At 46.0% G+C, this 21,748-nt stretch overlaps 1 protein-coding gene across 50 annotated transcripts in view; it reads right to left on the minus strand.

The window, feature by feature from the left end:
- Cacna1c (calcium voltage-gated channel subunit alpha1 C) overlaps positions 1-21,748 on the minus strand; it is a 625,112-nt gene that overhangs the window by 75,525 nt on the left and 527,839 nt on the right. For 17 of the 50 annotated variants that reach the window (XM_078015416.1, XM_078015421.1, XM_078015414.1 and 14 more), the window contains 12 exons: positions 20,792-20,924; positions 17,827-17,956; positions 16,616-16,675; positions 16,409-16,468; positions 12,060-12,166; positions 9,621-9,708; positions 8,939-9,046; positions 8,103-8,155; positions 7,661-7,807; positions 6,044-6,245; positions 4,314-4,472; positions 3,589-3,699 (listed from right to left, as the gene is read on the minus strand). In XM_078015416.1, the coding sequence (XP_077871542.1) occupies positions 3,589-3,699; positions 4,314-4,472; positions 6,044-6,245; positions 7,661-7,807; positions 8,103-8,155; positions 8,939-9,046; positions 9,621-9,708; positions 12,060-12,166; positions 16,409-16,468; positions 16,616-16,675; positions 17,827-17,956; positions 20,792-20,924 (1,358 nt within the window). The remainder of the gene's footprint in view (positions 1-3,588; positions 3,700-4,313; positions 4,473-6,043; positions 6,246-7,660; positions 7,808-8,102; positions 8,156-8,938; positions 9,047-9,620; positions 9,709-12,059; positions 12,167-16,408; positions 16,469-16,615; positions 16,676-17,826; positions 17,957-20,791; positions 20,925-21,748) is intronic. The other 33 variants (XM_078015437.1, XM_078015420.1, XM_078015456.1 and 30 more) reach the window with 3 other exon arrangements.

Below are 21,748 nucleotides of genomic sequence, written 5' to 3' on the forward strand. Positions count from 1 at the left end.
GAGTCCTAACATTTGTGAGGGGGCTGAATTTTTCTAAACTAGTTTATGTTCTCTAGTTTTTTTGTGAAAAAAAAATTGTTCAGCATGGACACCATATGAATTTAAGGAGCTGGGCAGTTGGAGTCAGGGCAGGGATTTACTTGAGTAAATTCATTTTCCATGGAGTGGTGAAGAGAACATGTAGAAATGAAGAAATTGGGAACACCAATCACTGCGAAGACGATAGAAGAAGGAAGCAAGAGTACAAACTGCTCTACTGATAGATCAACCCACCAAGCAGTCAGAGAGACAGAAAGGACAGAGAAGAAAACCCAAGCATTCAGCCCTCAGGCAATCTACCTCTGACTATCATTAATGTCAACTATGACACTTTGGGTATTGAATGTCCCCTAAAGGTTCACATGTTTAATGCTTAGTCCCCAGAGTGGCACTATTGGGGGTTAGTAGAATCGTTGGATTTAGTGGGAAGCCCTTAGGTCACAGGGCTGTACCCTTGAAAGGGACTATGGGAGCCTAGTCTGTCCTCTCATTGCATTTTGGCAGCAGATGGGACTATTATGCTCCTATATGTCCTCCTGCCATGATATGCAGGTGGCTATTACTCTCACCAGATGCTGTCACCCTGCCTATACTTCCAAAACTATCAGTAACCCCTTTTCTCTTTATAAATTAGTTGCTTCAGGTAGTTTGTAGTAGTATTAAAAAGCTGATTAACACTAAGTTTTCCATATTTTTACTGCTTAATTATCCTTTTGCAGTAAATATTTGAAAGTATAAACTCATTTTTATGATATATCAACAATCATGCCATGTGAAATATAAACTTCAGAAGAGAATTTTACTTAATGGTGGGACATGAAAGTTGTTATGAATTACAGGTACACTATTAGACGCCACTCATTCTTACACAATATCCAGCTAGATATTTCTATCAGAGTTTGGAGGGGCTTCTGTTTTTGTTTTCCTCATAAAAAATTGAGGATACTCTTCCTGGAATATATTCCTTAATGAAGAACATAGTACAGTGAGGATCCAGGGACCTAACACTCCTCGATCCCCCTCCCAACTGGTCAACCTTCTCTACATAGCTAGAGCTAGTGGCCTTTGTCCCTCTATTGTCACAAGTCTCTTTAGGGGAATTTAGAGAAAAGATCCATTCTTCTTCCTTCCTTCCAATATTGGAGATTAAATCCAGAGCCTCACACAGGCTAGGTAAGCACCAAGCTACATCTGTAGCCTTTTTAAATTTTATATGCAGATAGGACCTTGCTAAGTTGCCTAGGTTGGTCTCAAACTTGTGATCCCTCTGCCTCAGGCTTCCAAATAGTTGGGATTACAGGTGTATACAGTTGTGCCAGGCTCCTTTCTCTATATATCACAGATGGATCTTGTCAGGTGTGAAATGCAAATGGCTCTAAGATGCTCTCTTCCTTCTCTGGGAATAGTCTCTCATATTTTACTATGTCTTTTCATGATAGAAAACCAGGGGCTGAGGAAACTCGGAGGCACTTTATAATTTAGGTTGCCCCAACTGGTTACTTCTGGAAACCTGGCTTGTTCCTTGATCTGCAGGACTTAGGTAGAGTGTCTTTCAGGCCGAGATCCCCGAAGGTGTCAATTTCATGTGCTTCCTAGGGCAGGTTACCCAATCCATCGCCTTGCTCGTGAGACATGATTCAGAAAGTCCATTGCAGGGCTCTGCAGACTGCCTCAGACTTCATCGGGAACACATCTGAGTCAACTGTGGATGACTCAAGGCTTTGAAATATTTAAACCATATGTCTCATGACACCAGATGAAAATGATGCCAGTTTCCCTACTGAGAGGTTGTCATCTGAGACTGAAGCTCAGCTTGGCAGCGATCCTGTATCCCAGCCTTACTGGGTCATGCTGCTGTGTTGGTGAACCTGTTAGTACTCCTGGGACACAAGGCTTGGAATAGGGTCACATGTGGGCAGAGATACTGTGGGTCCCACAGAAGACAGCCAGGGAAATTTGCTGGTTATTTCTAGGTTAGGATATAATGCATCCCCTAAATGGGACTGAACTTGGAAGTCAAAGTGAAAAAGAATATAGTTACTTCTCTGAACGAGGTAGGGAAACATCATTACTATTACCAAATAATGCTCATTAGGAATCTTATTCGCTGAAGATTAGCTAAGATCCCTGGGCATTCTTTGAGTGAGAGGAAGAATCAGCACTCTAAGAATATTGTCTGTCTTATTTTTTTTAAGTGTCTCAAAGACTGTTTCCTTCTTTCTTAAAAGTACCCAGCAGAATACTTGACATGAAAAAAATGCTTGCTAACAGCTTAGTGTGGTAGAAAACACCAACTATAAAGTTAGAGGTGCTAGATTCCAACAACAGTTCTGCCCCTTGCAAGTAGTGTAACTGATATTGGGCACATTGCTTCCCTCCTCCCTGTGTTGGGGGTGTTAATACCTGTCTTATGGGGAATGTTTTAAGGACTACATACAGTGATATGTACATACCGCATGAGACATTATAAAAAATGTTAGATCACTATTAATTCAAAGAAGGTCATGGATATCTTGTTAATGAACATAGATCTAGTAGCAAAGAAGGGTCCCCATCTAGAGTTAATCCTGGAACAAGTAAAAATTTGAATAAACATAGAAGGTATGGCCAGAGACTCATTCTTTTTGCTTCCTGTTGATCTGTGCTACAACTGGGAAAATTAGGGAAGAGGGAAAGAGAAGGCTCAGAAAGCTGAAAAGATTTTCTCAGGTCTTTAATTGTGCAATTCTCCAACCTTTCCTTTTTATCACTCTCCAAAGGATGTTGTGGCGACCGTGGAGGGTCCCTGAGCTGCTGTTGCAGCCTCCCTCAGAAGTAGCTGCCTGAGTTGTGATCCAAGGCCACTGAATGCCTGTAATTCTGTCCTATCTACAGAGGCCAAGGATGGAAGTCACTGCTTACACCAACCTGCTCCTGTACCTTTCAGGAAAATGCAGGTGGTGCTGGCTAAGAAGATCACAGATATTCCAAAATGGCAGGTCATCCAATCTTCCCTACCATGTCCATTCACAGTGGTCCTAATCTATTCCTTTTAAAGAGCTGCCTACAAGAGCAATACAGAGGAATTTATAGGTAACTACTCTTTCTGTGCTGGAGGGTATAAATGAGCAATGACACAGCCTCTGAGGGAGGGAACAGGAGGTGCCTGTAGGCTGAAGCCCAGAGCCCTGAACAAATGCAGCCCTGGTTGAATTTTTCACATGAGGCCAATTAAATGGGAGGAGGGTAGAACAAAAGTCTGAGAAGATCTGGGGGACTGAGCTCAGAGGTTTGGTTTGCCAGTCTGAGAAATGGGAGAAGGGCCATGGCTCAGTTCATGAAGGAATCTGCTTCCTCTGAGTCCCAGTCAAGAGCTGATTCCTGTTTCAAGGAGTTGGCCTGGTTCAACTCTTGGCAGGTGTAGGAGTTGGGGCACTTATCATTGGGGAAGGGATGGTTCTTCACTGATAATTTCTGCCCCTCACTCTCCTTCTTTAAGAATATGCACTCCCACACCCCTTTTTACCCTCTCCCTGAGGCCTGTCAACCAGCCTTTTGTCAGAGGCCTACCTTGGGTTTGAAGGCGATGAGCTTCAGGATCATCTCCACAGTGAAGAGGCCAGTGAAGAGCATGTTGAGGATGTTCATGGCGATCTTGAACAGGCAGCTCTGGCCATAGTGCTGAGTGAAGGAAGATGAAAGGGACGATGAGCACGGGGCAGGGATCCACGGCCTCCTCACCACCTTTGCCCAGACTTCCTGGAAACCCTCATCTCATCAGAGATCTTCCTTGAAGCCACCCCCAGAAGGCCATCCACCTTTCCTGGGGCAGCCAGGTGGACTCAGGAGAGCCTATAAATTCTTCTCTTCTCTACCATCTCTGAAAACAGGGGTTGACAGAGTTCTTTGTCCATTCTGATTGGGTGTGATAGCTTTGTAGGGGCTTCTGGCACTCAAGAGCCCTGGTACGAGCTGACCTCCTTGCAGACAAGTGCACACCCATGCCTTCCTGATACCAATGACTGCTTCACGCTCACTCTCTCGGTTCTTCATTTCCTTCACCTTCTTCATTTTATAAACCTAGGACCCCATGGGTTATCTTATAAGGTCCCGGAGGGGAACTTATTCTTGGGAAAGGACACTTTTCTATTTCCAGATGGGAGAAGAGAAAAGCTCTTTTGCTCTTTCTGCTTCCCTTGGATACCAGGAAGGTGAGCAATGAAAAGGTCTGCAGCTCTTTGACATCCTCTCCTACCATTCTCCCTGGGCAGGACCAGGTTCCCCTTTGGACTGACCTGCATGGCCAAGCAGATGGTGTTGAGCAGGATGAGGACGAACATCAGGTACTCAAAGTAGGTGGAGTTGACCACGTACCACACTTTGTATTGGTGCTGGTTCTTGGGGATGTACCTCCGCAGGGGCCGGGCCTTGAGGGCATATTCCACACACTGTCGCTGGGAGGGGGCACAGGAAGGAGTGGGATGGGAGTAGGGAGAGAGTGGAGTTAGTTACCTGGATGATGTGAAGTTGAGGGCAGAGAGGGTGGGATGTACATGAAACTACATGTGCTGGGGCTGGAGTGGGGGTTCTCTGGAAGTCAGGGAAATAATCTATTACTCTAGCTCACGTAGAGATTTCCGATGTAATTTGGGGAAGGTTTTGATTTTCCGTCACTTCCCTAATCAACGAGAGAGTCCCTTCTTCTCAAATCTATTGAGATTACAAGCAAGGAGCATGCGTGTCCTTGATTTTCAACCTGGTAATGACTGGTATACTGCTTAGCAGGTGGCTGGCACCCGATAAACACGGATTGACTCATTCTTTGGTCTTCTTAATTATTTCCCACACCACAGAGTCTCCTTGGGGAGGTTCTGACTTCCATTTTTCTTCCCTACCCTCAATCCATCTTCCTTATTTTCTAGTATCCAAGGATCAGAAGACAGAGTTCACTGAAGGGGAAGAGATTCTGGGCTACCTAGATTCTTGGGATTCCAGTAAAGGTCAGTGCACTCCTCTAACAGATTCCCAATCCAGGAACCAGGAAGTCACTCCAACCTCTTTAACCCTCAGCTGCCATGTCCAGTCCCTCCACCTTATGACGTTACCTCCTCCTACTCTTCCCATCGCTGCTGCTATCATTAACCTAATACCAAGTCAGGCTCTAAGCCTCTCTTATCTTCATTTTATAATTGGCCTCCCTCTTTCCTGTCCTCCTTTCAATCCAAAGTCCACATAGCCACCAGAATGATGAGTTTGAGCCAACGTAGTAGACATCAAAACCTATGAGGGGTCCAGCTCTCCTAATCTGGGTAGAGCTGATCACACTGTGCTTGCAAGGCTCCTTCCTATAAGCAAAGATAGGGCCGTGTTTCACACTACTCTTCCCACTGAGAACAACGGGGAACTGACCTTGGTGGATTTACCTACTTCCCACCTTAACAGCCTCATTACTCACCACCGAGCTGCCAGCTCTTTCTCACCGGCTAACAGAACACATCTCAGTCCTTGGCATCACTGTCTCACTCCCACATAAGCCTATTTCCTATCCCCACCTCCTGCATAGCCCTCTGTGTTTCGCTTAAAAAACCATATAAGAGTGGTTTCCTAAAACTGTTCTCTTGCCCACCTCAAAAGCTCTCACTGCTTCACTGTTTTAGTTTCTCTCTTTTCTTATCATTGGGGCCAACCCACTTGGGTACATTTTCCCCCCACAGTGCTTACCATATATTTGTTGGCTGTGTAAGTCTGTTATATTATATCTGAGTTGGTCAGGGATTTGCATTCCCTTTGCATAGATCCACCCCCCCTCAAGATGGAAAGCCCTGTTCTTGTTGGCAGAATACTTTTTCTAGATCTGGAATTTGCAGGGATCTGCATTTCTTTTGCAAGAACCCTGTTTGGCTTGAGGAGAGGATGGAGGACGTTGGTATCCACATAGATCTATTCCTGAACTCTCGTTACCAATTGCTGCCATTCCTCACATGCTGCCCTCCTTGCCTTCCTCCTTTCCTTCCTAGAAAGCTACCTGGTTTTTGTCCAGCTCACAGTTCTTGTACTCTTGCTCTCCCTGCTCCTGGAAGGTGACGATGACGAAACCCACGAAGATGTTCATCATGAAGAAGGCAATGATGATGATGTAGATGATGAAAAAGATGGAGATCTCCACGCGGTAGTTGTAGATGGGGCCCTTGTCTTCCGTGTGGGAGTCGATGGAGCGGTACAGCAGCCTGCAGGAGGAGACAGGCCCCACAGAGGGAACTGGAGAAGCAGTGTCACCTCTGTGGAATGATGGCACCAGGACTCCTAGAAATCCCTGGGATCAAGGGAAATGGCTCTGGGCTGGGAGCCAGAGGGTCTGGATTCAAGTCTCAGTTCTGCCACTTCCTGGCCATGTGGCCTTGAGTAAATCACTTAATCTCTTGAGACTCAGATTCTTCATCTGTAAAATGGAGACAATAATTCCCAACTTTCCTAACTTGTGGGGCAATTGACATAATGTACATGAAGGTGTTTTGAAACTGTCAAGAACTATTTAAATGTAACATGATTCATGGACATTGATTTCAAATTCAGAAATATCGGTAAATATTGAAACAGCTTTGCAAACTGGCACGGACTCAAAGGAGGTTAAAGTGAACATAAAATAAATCGGAGAGAAAATAATCCATTTAGATAAAAATACTAACACGACCCATGCTTCAGATCATCCGGAATGGTTTGGTTTTATACTTAAGTGGTTTACACCTGTCCACCATTCATTTAGACCTGGGCCGCATGCCCCATTAAGCTTGCTACTCTTTGTGGACAGGGATTATCTCCTTCCCTTCCTTTGTAACCCTGTGAGTACTTAGCTCTTCCCTAGGTCTCACCTACATTTTGCCATATAATAATGATCTAAGACCCATGCACCACAGGGTGGGGGTTGCAGGCATCTAGACAAAGATACATGGGGCACCTGACAGATGAGCTGCCTGCCACAGGTGATGCAGAATAAAAGGCCAGCAGGTTGGTCTACATGTGAACGAGCTGCCTCTGTAGAGGGACAAGGGCACAGGCTTTCATCCCTTTCTTACTTTCCACTGTAAATGTCAACAAGACTTCCTCTAAAGGAGACAGGGGTAAAGCCTAGCAAAACAGAGACATCTCAGCTACGTTGACCCACACTGGGAGTAGTAATGTGGAGCTCCTTGGTGATAAAACTCTCTCCACACCTCACTCCCAGATGACATGAGGGTAATGACAGAGACTCCTGACCTTGTGGTTCATGCTGAGGTTGGGAGAGGGGGGCTATAAAAGCACTCATTTTGGGTTAGAGTTTCTAAAATTTTGACTTCTCTCATCTGGGGCTGTAGCTCACTGGTAGAGTGCTTACTGAGCACGTACAAGGTCCTGGGATTGACCCCCAGAACCATGAAATAAAGAAATCAAAATAAAATATTGACATATTCTAGAAGAGTCTATGTTTCGGCAGTGACGATGGCCTACAGATTATTCTAGAAACATACCCTTATTTCAGGGGGTGGACACAAGTGTGATCTCTGGGAAGGAATGAAGGACATTCACGAAACTTGGGCAACGGGTGGATAGCCAGTGTTCGGGGCCTCCAGTATCAGGGCGGATGGACTTTGGTTTGCGTACTCACTCTGGCCACCCCTCAAAGGTTGAGACGGTGAAGAGAGCCATCATGGCTGCCAGAACATTGTCGAAGTCAAACTTGCTGTTCTCCCAGCTGCGGGGCTGGATGATGGGGTGGTCAACCTCTCCGTCTTTGTATGTGATATAGTTACCCCTGAGAGAAGAGGAGAAAAAGTAATTCTGGCTTTTCCATCTCCCTCCACACTTGACCTGTTGCCAAATAACTCCTTTGCTGCATGGGATGGAACTATCTAGAATGAAACCACAGAGTTCCAGCTATTGGGAAGAACTTCAGTGGGTAGGACTTTCAGGAATAGATAGATCATTTGTCACATCAGAATCAGATTGCATGTGGGTAATAGCCCTGCTGTCCCCTCCTCTGAGACCAAGTCCCCAATCTCCTTGAGTTAGGTGGCCTGGGCACCCAATGCCCTCCAGCCTATACTTACTTGCATTCTGCCTCAGTCTGTTTGGAACTATCTGAGCAGGTATAGAGCTTTCCCTAAAAGGCAAAAGAACAAAGTGATTAGAGATGTTCCTTCATCAATGAATCCATCACAAAACGGTTAATGAGCGCTGAGCTAGGGGCTGTGGGATAAAAAGTGCAAGGTGAACAGAATCCAGATGAGGCGACGTGACTCACATACACACAGCAGCCAGAGAATCAAGACACTCACACTGCTGCAAGTACCACTGGAATTCAAAACCAGGGAGCTCCAATCCAAGAAAGCTGAACTCTCTAGGAAGGTCTTGAGAGGAAGGAAGAAGTGGAGCCGGGGTGGGAAGAGGGAGTGAGGTGGGGGAAATCAGTGAAGTTTATGTGGTGGGTGGGGGAGGGCAGGGGAAGAATGCTGTGTGTGGGGAAATAGCAGAACTAAAGAGACGGAGGCAGAAAAGAGAAGAAACCATGGAGGACCCTGGCCTCGAGCTGGGGGAAGGATGGATGTGATGCTACTGACAGTAAGTAACTGTTGTAGGGTCTCATGCAAGTGACTCTCTTCCAGACAGTGAAAGTCCCCCTCCTGTTCTGGCTGGAAAGAAGGGCAGTGAACTAAAGGGTCAGCAAAGCTGAGAGGACAGGAGGCCTTTAGTCTGGTGGAGCCTCCTTCTGGTTCCTCTCTCCTCTGGTCTGGGAAGCTCGAGTGGGGCTGTGGTTGGAGATCACAGTCACCCCCGCGTGACCAGGGCTGCTGTCCTCCTCCTGTTGTATCCACCAGTTCCCCTTCTTGGGAATGCTGATGGGGAGGGAGGGATGCTACTAGACAGATCAGAACCAAGACCTTACCTTGAAGAGCTGGACCCCGATGCAGGCAAACATGAACTGCAGCAGTGTGGTGACAATCACGATGTTCCCGATGGTCCGGATGGCAACAAACACACACTGGACTACATGCTATGGTGGGAAGAAGGACGAGGTAAGGGAACACAGTTTCAGGAAATGCCAGCAGCTTGAGCTTCCATCAGTCAAGCCATGAGCCCTCCTGGGAGGTAGCAGAAGCTGCCCCTCTGCCGCAAGTGGGAGAAAGCAGGCTCAGAGAGGTAAAGCAGCCTTCCCCGCATCACAGGGTGAGTGACGGAATCCAAAGGAATACAAAGTTCTCCTTGAGGGTTCCCTTTACAGGGAATCCCCTACAGGGGTACAAGCCCTATGAACCTCTTGTTGGATAGTGGATAGTGGTAGGTGTACAGGGACCTCATCACCACCCAGAGATTCTGGGTTTGTGTTCCCCTTTGCAAAATTTTACATAGGAACTCAGGTTTTAAAATGGTTTCCTGTAACCATTCCACTCCTTATGGAAACAGGATTTGAGTGGGACCAGTGTCTAGGCACCAACATGGCAGACTCTTGGCTTGATCACTCTCTCCTCCTTCAAGCCCAACCATCACCTCAGCTGAGAGTCTACCGACCAGCAGGCCCATCAATGCTTCTTAAGTTTAAGCCTTCCCACCCAGGTCCATCATCTCACCTTTAGCCCCTTGGCCCTGTTGATGGCCCTCAGGGGTCTAAGTACTCGCAGGACTCGCAAGATCTTCACAACATTGATTGCACTAGACCTGGAAGGAAAAAAGGGCAGGTGGTAAGTTTCCCCTGCTTCTGAAATGACGAGGGGAGGTGATGTCCTGACAGGCTGATCCCAGGCAAACTTGACAAATGGAGTCTGTCTGGGGTACTTTTTACTTCTAATTTTCACCTCTAAGAACCTGGGGCTTGCTGTAACTTTGGGACTTTCCTGTTGGTGAGAGAATAGAGAAACTAGGTTTGGGGATATAGCCCTGGGTTTCATCCCCAGCATGGCGACAACCACAGAAAGCATTTGACATCAATCGTTAGCAATATAATGTGCTACGTAGGGGGGCATCCTGTGCACCATTGCTGTCCATTGCCAGCCAAGTCACCTGAAGTTACATTTCCTGACTTTGTTGAGACCTAGTTTCTCATCTGAAAAATGGGGCAGCGATTAGCTCATAAGGATGCTGCAGGGATTAAATGAGAATTTTATGTGCATCATCCAGCAATGTGCTTGGCACTTAGAATCCAAATAAATGGTGGCTTTTATTACTATGCCTGCTGAAGATATCACTGTACATAAAGAAAGACAATAATGCTGGAACTTCAGGCCTTCTGGTTAGAGGTGGTGGGGGTGGAGAGGGATTTTTGAGTGTAGATCTCTAAACACAGAACCCAGGTAGTCACACATCCCATCTATCTATCTATCTATCTATCTATCTATCTATCTATCTATCTATCTATCTATCTATCTATATATCTATCTATCTATATATATATATATATATGTCCTTTTCTGGTTCCTAGCATGACTCCAAGAAAGAATGGCTTCCACATGCCTGGGATGCCAAGGCCAAGTTAAAGATTCCAGGAGCATCAGGCTCCTGCCATGACCTGGTGGGAAGGAGGCAGGAGGGGCAGGTCCCCCCCACAGACCCATGGCAAGATGCCTGGATGGTTTCCAGTTGTCCATCCAACCCAGGGAGAGGTTATGAACCACACCAGTTGCTGAGCAACTCCGAAGGATGTCCCAACCCTCCCTCACTAACTCTGTGATTGAGATATTTTCTTGAGCATTAGGAGAGGAGGCCTCACAATCTGCCTTGGACACTAAAAAGCATATGACACATTGGTAAGTGCTGGTTTTATTCTTCATAGTTCAGAATGATGTGCACATGATCTACAGAAAGATCCAATTTCTCTGGTTCATGGGCCTTTTATTCTCAGAGATTCAAAGGGCATTCCTATCTATCACTGCATCTTTTCTCCCAGTGTCTCTGAGAAGGAGTCAGTTTGTATTGAATCACAATGGAAAGGATTTAAAGGTCAGAAAGGGAAAAAAACAGACTGAAAGGAGAAATTTGGAGTTCAAGGTGAAATTGATTTAATGGTAGTGTTGGGGTTAGAATCTAGATCTGTAAACTCCCAGGCAGAAAATTTTGAGAAATATAATTGATATCACAGAACAGGGTCTCACTTCCATGGCCCCCATCTCATCCTAGAGGCTGACCATGAAACAACCTTGGGATGGGAGACCCATCAGGACCTCTGGGACTTACACCTATTTCTGCCATTGGCATGACCTTTAGCAAGTCTCCTGAAGGTCATATTTCCTATCTATGAGTTGATAACTGCACCTTGCACTGCCTACTTCATAGAATTTTTTTTTTGAGAGGATCATGGAAAAATGCGTATGTGAAAGTGCTTTGAAAGTTCCAGTGCAGAATTGACATGCTCAGCCTTAGAATGTGGTAGAAACCTGTAATCAGATTCTTTCAGACCTAAGAAAGGTTTGCAAGCTTGATTGTACAGGGAAATCACCTGGAGAGCTTTCATAACAGTAGCACCAGACTGTACCCCAATCAAAAAAAAAAAAAAAATTCTGAGGGTGGGATCCAGGGCAAATGTCATTATTTTAACTTTCCCAGGTGATTCCTTTGTGCAGCCAAGATTGAGAATCAGTAATTTATCTCTCTCTGTCTCTTTTCACCATACACACATCCGGTGTTTTGACTAAAAAGAGAAGTAAGAGAAAGGGAGAGAAGGGACGGCTCAGAAGGTCAGGGGCAGGTCATGGCAAAGGCAGGACCTTGGCAGCTAAAGAGCAGTCAAGAGTCCTGGGCACATGGTAGAGAAGGTAAGAAGGTACTGCGGACACCTGTTTCTTTATAATGGAGCCTGGCCCTTTTTCCTGTGGCAAAATCTAGACGTTTAAATGTATTTCTGAGGATCACATACCCTCCTGTATCACACCATTGAGCATATGGACACAAGAAACGAAAGCCACTGTGTCGTGCAACCTCAGAGGCCCTATGCTATCACAGTCTCATTGTGGTGTCTTGTCTGACACCCATTCCTAGCTGATGACCTTATCTTGGGGTAAGGGAGCCCGACTCACTGAATGCCAAAGGAGATGAGGGACACGCTGACCACGAGCAGGTCTAAGATGTTGAAGTAGTTCCGGCAGAAAGAGCCCTTGTGTAGGAAAGCCCCGTAAGCAGTCATCTGCAGGAAGGGACAGAGAGACAGGGTGTGAGTGACCCCAGCCCCAGTTCCACAAACCACCCACACGCCTCATCACCCTTTCCTCCCCCAGAGCCCCTGGGGCAGGTCCCAAGCACTGCCCCAGGGGAACAGGAAGGACTGAGGAAGGAGATATAGTGGCCAGAAAAGGTTCTGCAAACCTTCACTCAACCACCAAAGAATTCCCCAGCTCAGAATGCATCAGGGCTCCTACTCCTACCCGACAGCAGACTCTTCATGACTGTGCTCAAAGCCCTTTCCAATGGCCCATTGTCCCTCTCTGATTTTTCTCTTCCTCATCACAAGTCTATGATGGCTCCAGCATGGGGCCCTTGACTAAGGCTCTTTAGGCCAGCTTACCCTGTCTGCACATCTTCCACCCTCTGAACTTCACAGCCAACTGAAACACTCGTTATCTGGGAGATGGAGAGAGCATGTCCAGAAGGGCGACCAACTGTCCTGGTTTGCCTGGGACTTGCTCATATCACTAAAATGTCCTGCATCCTATAAAAACTGGGAGGGTTGGTCACCCTGGTGCCCAGAGAAAAGTTCTACCAATCACTGTGGCAATTAGCATCCCTCTCCTCCTTGGCTTTCAATAGTGCTTGGGATCTATGTCAAATGTTCTAAGCTCAATTTGACTGCTTCCCTTCTAGACAGAATCTGGAGCTCTTTAAGGAAGGGCATGAACCATGTGTTTAGAGGGGGTAACGTGAGACAAAGGTGAGGAATGCAAGTTCTGCAGCCAGACCATCTGATCTGAATCCCAACCCTCCTGAATTTTATTTGTGTGGCCCTGAACAAAGTTCTTAACTTCTCTGTGCCTCATTTTCCTCATCTAAACATGAGGATGATGATAATATCTACTCCACTGGGATGTTAGCATCAACTGAGTAAATATATAAAAGATACTCGGGACACTCTTCTGCAGATGCTATGCTCCGTATGTGTCACCTGTCACTGTGTCTTGGATTTGAATTCTGGATTCTTCCAGTATAAAGGAAGTTGAGTTTCCTCATCTATAAAGTGGGGATATGATTCCCTTGTCTTTGTGAGGTTTACACAGGAAAACAAGGCAGGCCTTTGAAAGAAGAGAACACATGAGATAATGATTATCGTTGCAGGATCTGGCTATGAGTACCTCCCTCAGAGCTAGAAGAAAGCTGTTCGCGGTAGGTGCTCAACCAATAGCTTTTGCCACTTTGTGACATGAATGAATGGCCTGTGGATATCCACGGTAAGGGCTGTGAAAGGCCATGGGCCATGAAGCATCAGCTAAAGGGAAGAATTTGGAGCTGATGACCATGAGGCTGAGAACAGCTCCCCGGTCATCTAGGGTCCAGTTTATCTCTTTGGAATCAGAGCATGCCCAGGGTGGTGTGTCTGCAGAGCAATTCAAAAGCAAACACAGGGGGAAATTGGCAAAAATAGCTCTTGCAACCTAATTCTTTCTATTTATCTCCTGAAGCAGGGGATCACAGGGGATTCAGGCACCTGTGTTCTGCAACAGTTTTTAGAAGTGGGGAGGTTACATAAAAGGTTGCAGGGGAATATAGTTGCCCATCTCTCCTGAAGGCCTGCCATCTGGAAGGCACACTGCCTTTGTCTTGGTGAAGACCTGGGACCCCAGAGATTAGGCTCAGGTGACTCTTGTGGTTCATGCTCACCAAAGAGCCCCCTGTGCCCGCAGAAGGCTGAGCACCTTCCCTAGCAATCTCACTTTTAGGCTTAGGTGTTGTGTCTGGTCCCTTCTTGTTCTGGTTCTTGTAGAGCCCTCTGTATATGGGAAAAAGCATTCCTTAGATAGGTGGGCAGTAGGGTTCAGAGTGCCACCTTCTGTCCTTTGCTTCTGCTTGGTCAGAGGACCCTTAGGAGGAGACCAGCCTTTTGGAAAGTGTGCATGTGCATGTGGGTTGGGAGCCAGAAGGAGAGTGGCTGTGGGATAAAAGACAAGTGGGTGCTAGAGAAAGGGGACATTTATCTGAAAGCCATGTGTGGCATTCAGAGCACCAGAAAAAGCCTGGTTCAGGAACTCAGTGCAAGCTGTCTTTCTACCCTCTTTTACTGATTGCCCCCCTCCTAGTCCCTGACTTCTAAAAGTTCTAAGTCATTAACCAGGAAAGGTCTACTGCCACTCTGAGGAGGGGAAAGGGACAGGCTGTAAAGTCACTAACTCTCTGAGCTGGTAGGGCAGCCATTCCCTCCTCAGTCACAGGCAATCACCGCCTCTCTAGGGAGCCCTTCCGACCACATGTATCTCCACTCTTCTCATTGCCGTGCTTTGGTTCTGATTCTACTTTTTCTTCTCTGTGTCAGTCCTTTGCATTATTAAGGCGGGTGGCCCAACATGTGTTTTCTTTTCAAGGCCAAATCATCCTAAGTCCTCCCATGGTTCCTTAGGGCAAATGAGCCTAAGTGGACAGCCATCATAGCCTGCGGGTTGGTGCAATGCTGGGCCTTCAGGCTGGGCAGAGGGACCCAGTGAAAGGGAAGTACAGGAGATGCACTGGTCATGGGGGTCGATATTCAGAAGCAGTGAGCGTAAGAGAGACCAGAAGAGGAAGAGAGAGGAAGGGGAGAGAAGGGCCTTGCCATGACAATGCTTGCAGAGAGACTTTCACTTCCGCTTGTATGGCAACCTTGAAGGAGCGATGGCACCATTGAAATCCACGAGGGAGCTCTGTGGCGGGGGTTGGGGGGCATCCATGAGAATGGGGGCCTTGGGGTTTTTCTCGTCCTGGGAAAGAAATTTGTGTGTCTGTGTGCCTCTTTGTGTCTGAAGTCCAGGAAAAAAAATCACCTTTCCATAGAAAAGTGGCTCCCAGCAGTCTCAGTGCTGCCCTGTGACTCCTGGTTCCCACTCTCTGACTCCAGAAACTGGAGCCTGGCCAGATCTACTCTCCCAGAGCAGAAAAGAAAATTCTGAGCAACACTTTGGGTGAGCAACAGAAATGGCAAAACTGTACCACTGGGGACAAGGGCATCATGGCAGGCACTCAGAAACCACCCCACTTGAATGGTATCATGATGGGATGAAATGTCATGCTTCTCAAAGGGTTTTGCCAGGATGGAATTTTATTAGAAAAAGAAGGGTCTGCAGCTGTCAGAGGCACAATGGTGGGGTGGACACCAGTTGGGTCAGCTGCAATGATGGATGGGAAGGGGGCCTGAGCTCCTTGGGAGCGGGCACTCCAGGTGAATGTCCCGGAGAAAAGATGCTTTAGCTGAAGCTCAGAGTCTACAGCCCTTTTGTTTAGGGTGAGGGTAAAACTGACCCCTTGCTCAGAGAGCAGCACACCATACCCAAGGTCTCAGAACTCACATCCTGCATCCCATGTGGACTGGCTTAAGGCATGGGTTTAAAGGCTCAGAAGTATACTGGGAAAACTTAGAAACCACCTTGCGCATCACAGTGCTGTTCAGACATGGGCGCTATCTGTTTTTGGGATAACCATGTGGGAGCAACTCTACAGATCTGAGCTGGCAACAGCAGGCAGGGATGGGGCCTGGGTGCTCAGGCTCCTTCCAACATTGATTCACTCCCTGTACTTTGCTCTGCAAGACAACTCTCCCTCCCCTGGGCTTGGGGCAAGGACATTGTAACAAAAACTTTTCAGTGAGTCACTGGAGGGTCAGAAGTGATCTACAGCTGTCTGCTGAAAGGCCTTGGCTGGGAGACTGGCTCCCAATCTTGATTATTCTACGTGGCCCCACTCCAGCTTGGCCCTGATGTCTGCTGTAAGTACTGAGGAAGTTCTTGATGACAGGCATCCACGGAGAGCAGCCAGAGTGACTCCTTCATGCCCCAGAGCTTTTCCACTTGTGGAGTTTGTGTTGGCATCTCTGCGAGGCAGGAGGAGGATGGGAGAATTCCAAGCAGATCTCAGATACCAACTGACTGGAGATGGCACATGTGAGCATGTGTAGGGGCACTGCTGATAGCCACAGTGCCAACCAGAGAGGGGACCGTATCGGTGGTGACACAGCCCAAACTGCTTACTGGTGGTCAGAGAGAGGGGGCCTGGCCATGACGGGTAGAGGGGGGACTTCTGGTTTCTGGACCCAGGTAAAGTGCATGGCACAAAGTGAGGGACACTGATTCTTCACTGCAGGCATGAGAGTCAAAAAGGGAGAGTGAAGGAAATAGAAGAAAGAAAAGAGTCAGCCAGAGCAGAGACAGACAAGGAAAGAGATGGACAGAGTGCATTGCTCAGGGTGCATTACCTTAAGGATAATTTCTAATGTAAAGATACTAGTGAAGACATAGTCTGCATTGCCTAGGATCTGAAAAATAAGCATAATTGGATTAGTGGCTCTGAGAGTGAACCCAACACCAACAGGAGCATGTGTGTTAGCGACAGACAGCAGCAGAGAACAAAGATAGGCACAAGGGAGGGAGGAAGAGGAGGAGAGAGAGCTGAGGGCCTTTACCTTCAGAGCGATTTCAATGGTGAAAATGGTAGTAAAAACAATATCAAAATAAAACAGAATCTGCAAAACAAAAAGAAACAAGGAGGGATGGGGAGGGGGTGGGAGAAAAGCAGGATGGGAGGCCAGGTCAGTGGATGTTCACCAGAAACAGAACCGCACTTCAAAAGGAGGTGCACACATTGAACCTTTTTACACAGGGACAGATGGAAAGACTTGGGGAACGAGTGGCACATAGTTAACACTGGATCTCAACGTGGGGCTGGCACAGGTAGCTCAGGGTGGAGACCCCAGACAGGTGAGGGGAGCTTCAGGGAGAGGCCTCAGCTGGTCTAGGCAGCATCTGGCTGAACGTTTTTCTCATTAACCCAACTTACTTACAAATCCAAATCAACCAATGGGATGTTTGTCAAAAAAAGCAGAGATTTTTTTTAAAAGGGAATTTAAATGCTTAACTCTCTTTGGTGTGACTGAACCAGCGAGCTTCCTACATTAGTAGAAATCTATATGAGTATCCACCCTTTGGGGCATAGGAGGGCATCTCCCAGGTCTACCGAGGCTGAGGACAGGCTACAGGATGCCACACTTTATTACATCTCAAGGGATAGATCAGAGGTAGGGTCAATACCAGTCAACCACAGGAAGAGCCTGGACCAAGTGGGCTCCAGGACCTCTGAGTGTTTTAACATATGTATGGCTTCAGATCATGGGCTCTTTTCTTCATGCCCATCTGGCTGGGACCTGATAAAATTCCTATTCTAGTTTTTGATGTTCACCAGAGCCTTGGGTGGGTCTCCATATTTAGATCAGCTGTGCAGAAGATCATGGAGGTTCTCTATTATATTGGCACTTATGGGCAACTATCTACCAACACTTCTCAGGATATACTGAGAGCAGGGTAGGAAGTCAGTGGCCACATTTTACTAAGTTTACAGGTTATTAGAGTTTCCTGGGGAACATCCACAGGCAATCAAAGGCCTGACCTTTGCCAATTATCAAACCAGCCTGAGACATTGGGCACATGCTCTTTTACTTGCTTGTGGTCCCAAGATGGGTTTTTCTCAAAGCCCTAATCTCTGAAAGAACTGTTTGTGTGCATCTGATTATGAGGTTTAGAACCAAGCTCCTGATTAACAATGAAGTCAGCAACAGAAGCTGCGGGCCCAGTCACACTCCCAGAGGGAGGGGTGCAGAGAACAAAAGGGAGTACATACATGGTTCCTGAAGGAGGTGTGCTGGACGGGGTCCTCAGCAGCCAGGGAAATGCTGCTGAGCAGAATGAAGAAGAGGATCAGATTGGTGAAGATCGTGTGATTGACAATGCGGTGACACTGAAGGCGAAACCTGAGTGGGAAGGAGGCAAGGAGAGAGATGTGTCAGGAAAGATGTGGACACAACTCCTTGGGTTTCAGGAGCTGCTCCCCTCAATTCCTTCCACCAGCTTACCAAGGTGCTTATTGGTTTGTGGAGTGGTCTTCAGCCTGAAGTCTTACTGTTGCTGGGTAATGACAAGGCCCCATGATGTATATCTCTATACAATTTAGTTCTGAGGTACCTTCACAGGCAGAAACCTTTGACATTTTAGAGGGTTACATCTGAGATATTCGGGAATTTCTGGATTTTCAAATATTGCTGTGACATTAACAAATGGCCTTTGCTTGAGAGTTCTTTTCCTCATCATTTGGAAAAAGAATCACTTTATAAGATCTATGTCATATTTTTATGCACAGGGAATAATAGAGCTATCTGGCTAGGGGATTTGCCCTGTGTAATAGCTTCAAGTGTGCAACTTGATTCCACATCTCAGCACAATTGCAAAGAACTACCCATTGGGACCTCTGGACATTCATGGATGGTACCTGGTATACCTAGAGTGTGTTGCCCACTATCTCATCTTAACAACAGCACAGAACCACCTTCATTTCACAGATAACAATGCTGAAATCCAGGAAAGAGAGGCTTGCCCTCAAACATAGCCTATACTGTTGGGGAGTCAGGGCTTGGTCCCAGGCCTTCAGACTTCTACTGATATCATGATGGTTGACTCAATCCTCTAAGAGACTCACCTGCTGTAGAATAATCAAGACCTGGGAAGGACAAATTCTGAGACAATGCTGGTTTCATGAGACTTAAGAGCGGTCTACAAGGATCATTTCATTCAAATCAGCAAGCTAACGACCCACCAGTCAACCAACCAAATAATCAACCAGTCAGTTGGCCAACAATCAACCAATTAACCAACTGATCAATCCACCCACTGAGCTGAGGTCTGTGCATGGGCAGCATGGAAGGGCAGAACTGCCTAAGGGGAGATGCCCATAACAGCATTGCTGCCAGGAAACTGAATGTCAAGGCAGTCTTGAGGTGAGCCTGGAACTCTGAGGCTGAGCCCTCAAGGGACACTGGAAGAAAGCAAGCTTCCCCAATCCCAGTTGATATAGACTTTAGGATTCTCACCAATGAAAAGATCATGGAACACACAAAAAGACAAAACTACCTTTAGGGAAACTAGAAAGAACAATACATAACTGATTTAGACTCCAAAAGACCAGGCATTGTGCATATCAGTATAAAATGCAGAATAACTATATTTGAAATACTTAATGGAATAAAAGACTCAATCACAAATGTGATGAATCAACAGAAACTAAAAGATATAGACAGACGGATCTAAAAAAAACAACATATGGAATTAACCAGAATGCAAGAATAGTCAATGTAAAAAAATTGATTTAAACAGTAATATAAAATTAAGAAGAGAATTAACAAACAGAAAAATAAATCAGAAGAAATCATCCAGACAACTGAAAGAGAGGCAAGGAGATGAAAGACATGGAAGGCACCTTAAGAGAGAGGGAAGAGAGGGACGGACAGAATGAGAAGGTCTAGCCCGAGTCTAATTGGAGTGTGGGGTGAAGGAACAGAGAATTGAGCAGAAGCAAAAGTTAATGATTATGGCTGCCAATTTTTAAGAACTGCAGAAGAACACAAATCCAGAATACAAATACAGAGTGAGGAAGTATAACATATGCTAAGCAACACAAGAGAAACCTATGCCTCAACACAAGGTAGTAAAGGGTTAGTTATTTACAAAGGAATAATAATTAGAAAGCCAGCTAACAGACCAAAACTGTTAGTCCCAAATTATACCCATAGCTAAACTACCTTTTAAGAATAAGAAACGAAAAAAATTACAGATGAATACAGGCCAAGTGGACCATAAAGGAACTAAAAATCTTCTATAGAATGTGCTTTAAAAGGAAGAAAATGTTTGCAGAAGAGACTGACATGCATAAAAATGGTCAACAAATGAAATGGTAAGTTGTGTGTAAATCTAAATATACTCTGCCTAAATAATCATCATCATCATCATCATCATCATCATCATGATGTCTAACTTGTTGGGTTCTAAATAAAGTTCAGGACTAAGCAATAATATGTAAATTGGAAGGAGATTAGTGAGTTAAAATACTCTAAACTCCTATTGTACAGAAGGAGGCTTAAGATATTGGTTAGTTTTTCATTTTGTTAAGTTAAATAAACTTAGTAAAGTGTCAAAGGTAACCACCCAAAGAATAGTAATAGAGTTTATACATTTCAAAACCTGGAGAGAGCTCAGCATGGTGGTGCATACCTGTAAGCCTGGAGACTTGGGAGACTGAGGCAGGAGGATAGCAAGTTTGAGGCCAACCTTAGTAATTTAGTGAGACCTTAAGAAACTTAGTGAGATTCTGTCTTGATATAAAATAAAAAAGGGTAGGGATGTAGCTCAGCAGTAAAGCACCCCTGGGTTAAATCCCCAGTACCCAAACAAAAACAAAACCAGAAACAAACACACACACAAAACCTAGGGAAGAAAGAAATAAAAGCAGGGGCTTGGAGTGTAGCTCAATAATATAGCACGTGGTTAGCATGTACAAGGCTCTGAGTTCAATCTCCAGCACCAGCAAGTAAATAAATAAAATAACATTAGTATAAATAAGCAAATATACGTAAATAAATGCAGATCATCTGATTCAGAGTCCAGGACTCTCTTCCCTGACTCGGAGGCTGTTTACATAAGTTGAGGGAGTTGAGAGAGTCCCAGGTTCCTTGCACAGGTACAGGTAAGACACAGGCATGGGCTGGGTCTGTATCCCAGAGGCAGCGGAGTCCACCCTCCCCACCATTCACACACACCTGTTGTTGGGGCTGAAGATGAAAAACGCACTGGCTTCTGGCATGGGCACTGCCTTTTCCTTAAGGTGCAGCTCAGACAGTGGTCGTGGGCGGGGCCCAACAGGCATCTCGGGCTCCTCCTCATCCTCTTCTCCTGTAAGAGAAAAACCACCATTTTAAATAATTACCACTTCTCCGCTGATTCTTACCACTGTGCACCTTTTTCCTGAGACTTTCCTAGTGGTAGGAATCAAGACATCATTTGCATCCCTGAACGTGTAGAGGATCAATCAAGACAGACATTCTGGGGACTACTGGAGTTCATGTCTGAGAGGGACAGACTTCTCTGGCAGTACTCAATAAGAGGGGTTGTAAGTAAAGTGGAAAACTTGTCCTAGTTGACTTCAACTGCCTAGTTTTAAAACTGAAATTTCCACAGTCCAAGACACCACCCAGTCTTGGGCTAGTGGGCATGCTTGGTCATCCTGGTTGAAAGGCACTAGAAAGGGGACTAGATAAAACCAAGCATTGCCATTTTGGCTGCCATGAGGAAAGGCAATTGCTTGGTTTGTCAATCCCTTACAAACAAGTCCATTCTTGAAAGTTCCAGGAATTTAAAACCAACACTTTCCCATTTATGAAACTCTAACAGAAATCATGTGCTCTAGGGGTACCCAGACAACAATGCTGACTGTAAAGGCCCCTTCATTAGAAGGCTTAGATACTGACTCCAGTCCTTTGTGCTCCTAGCCAGTGGCCTCATTAATGTAGACTGAAGTCAAAAAGCTTGCTCCTTTGCTTGCAGCCCATTGCCCATGGGAAGAATCATTACATACTATGAAATGCACTCAGACATGTCCAGCACGGGAGAAGAAACAGGATGAGTTAAGAACACAAGCTCTCCAGCCAAGTGCCTTTTGCACATTGTGACTCTGTTTCTTTCTGTCTATGGATGTTTTATTTAACCTCTTTGTGCCT

Source organism: Ictidomys tridecemlineatus, chromosome 6 (assembly GCF_052094955.1).
Source record: "Ictidomys tridecemlineatus isolate mIctTri1 chromosome 6, mIctTri1.hap1, whole genome shotgun sequence".
NCBI classification, from domain to species: domain Eukaryota; kingdom Metazoa; phylum Chordata; class Mammalia; order Rodentia; family Sciuridae; genus Ictidomys; species Ictidomys tridecemlineatus.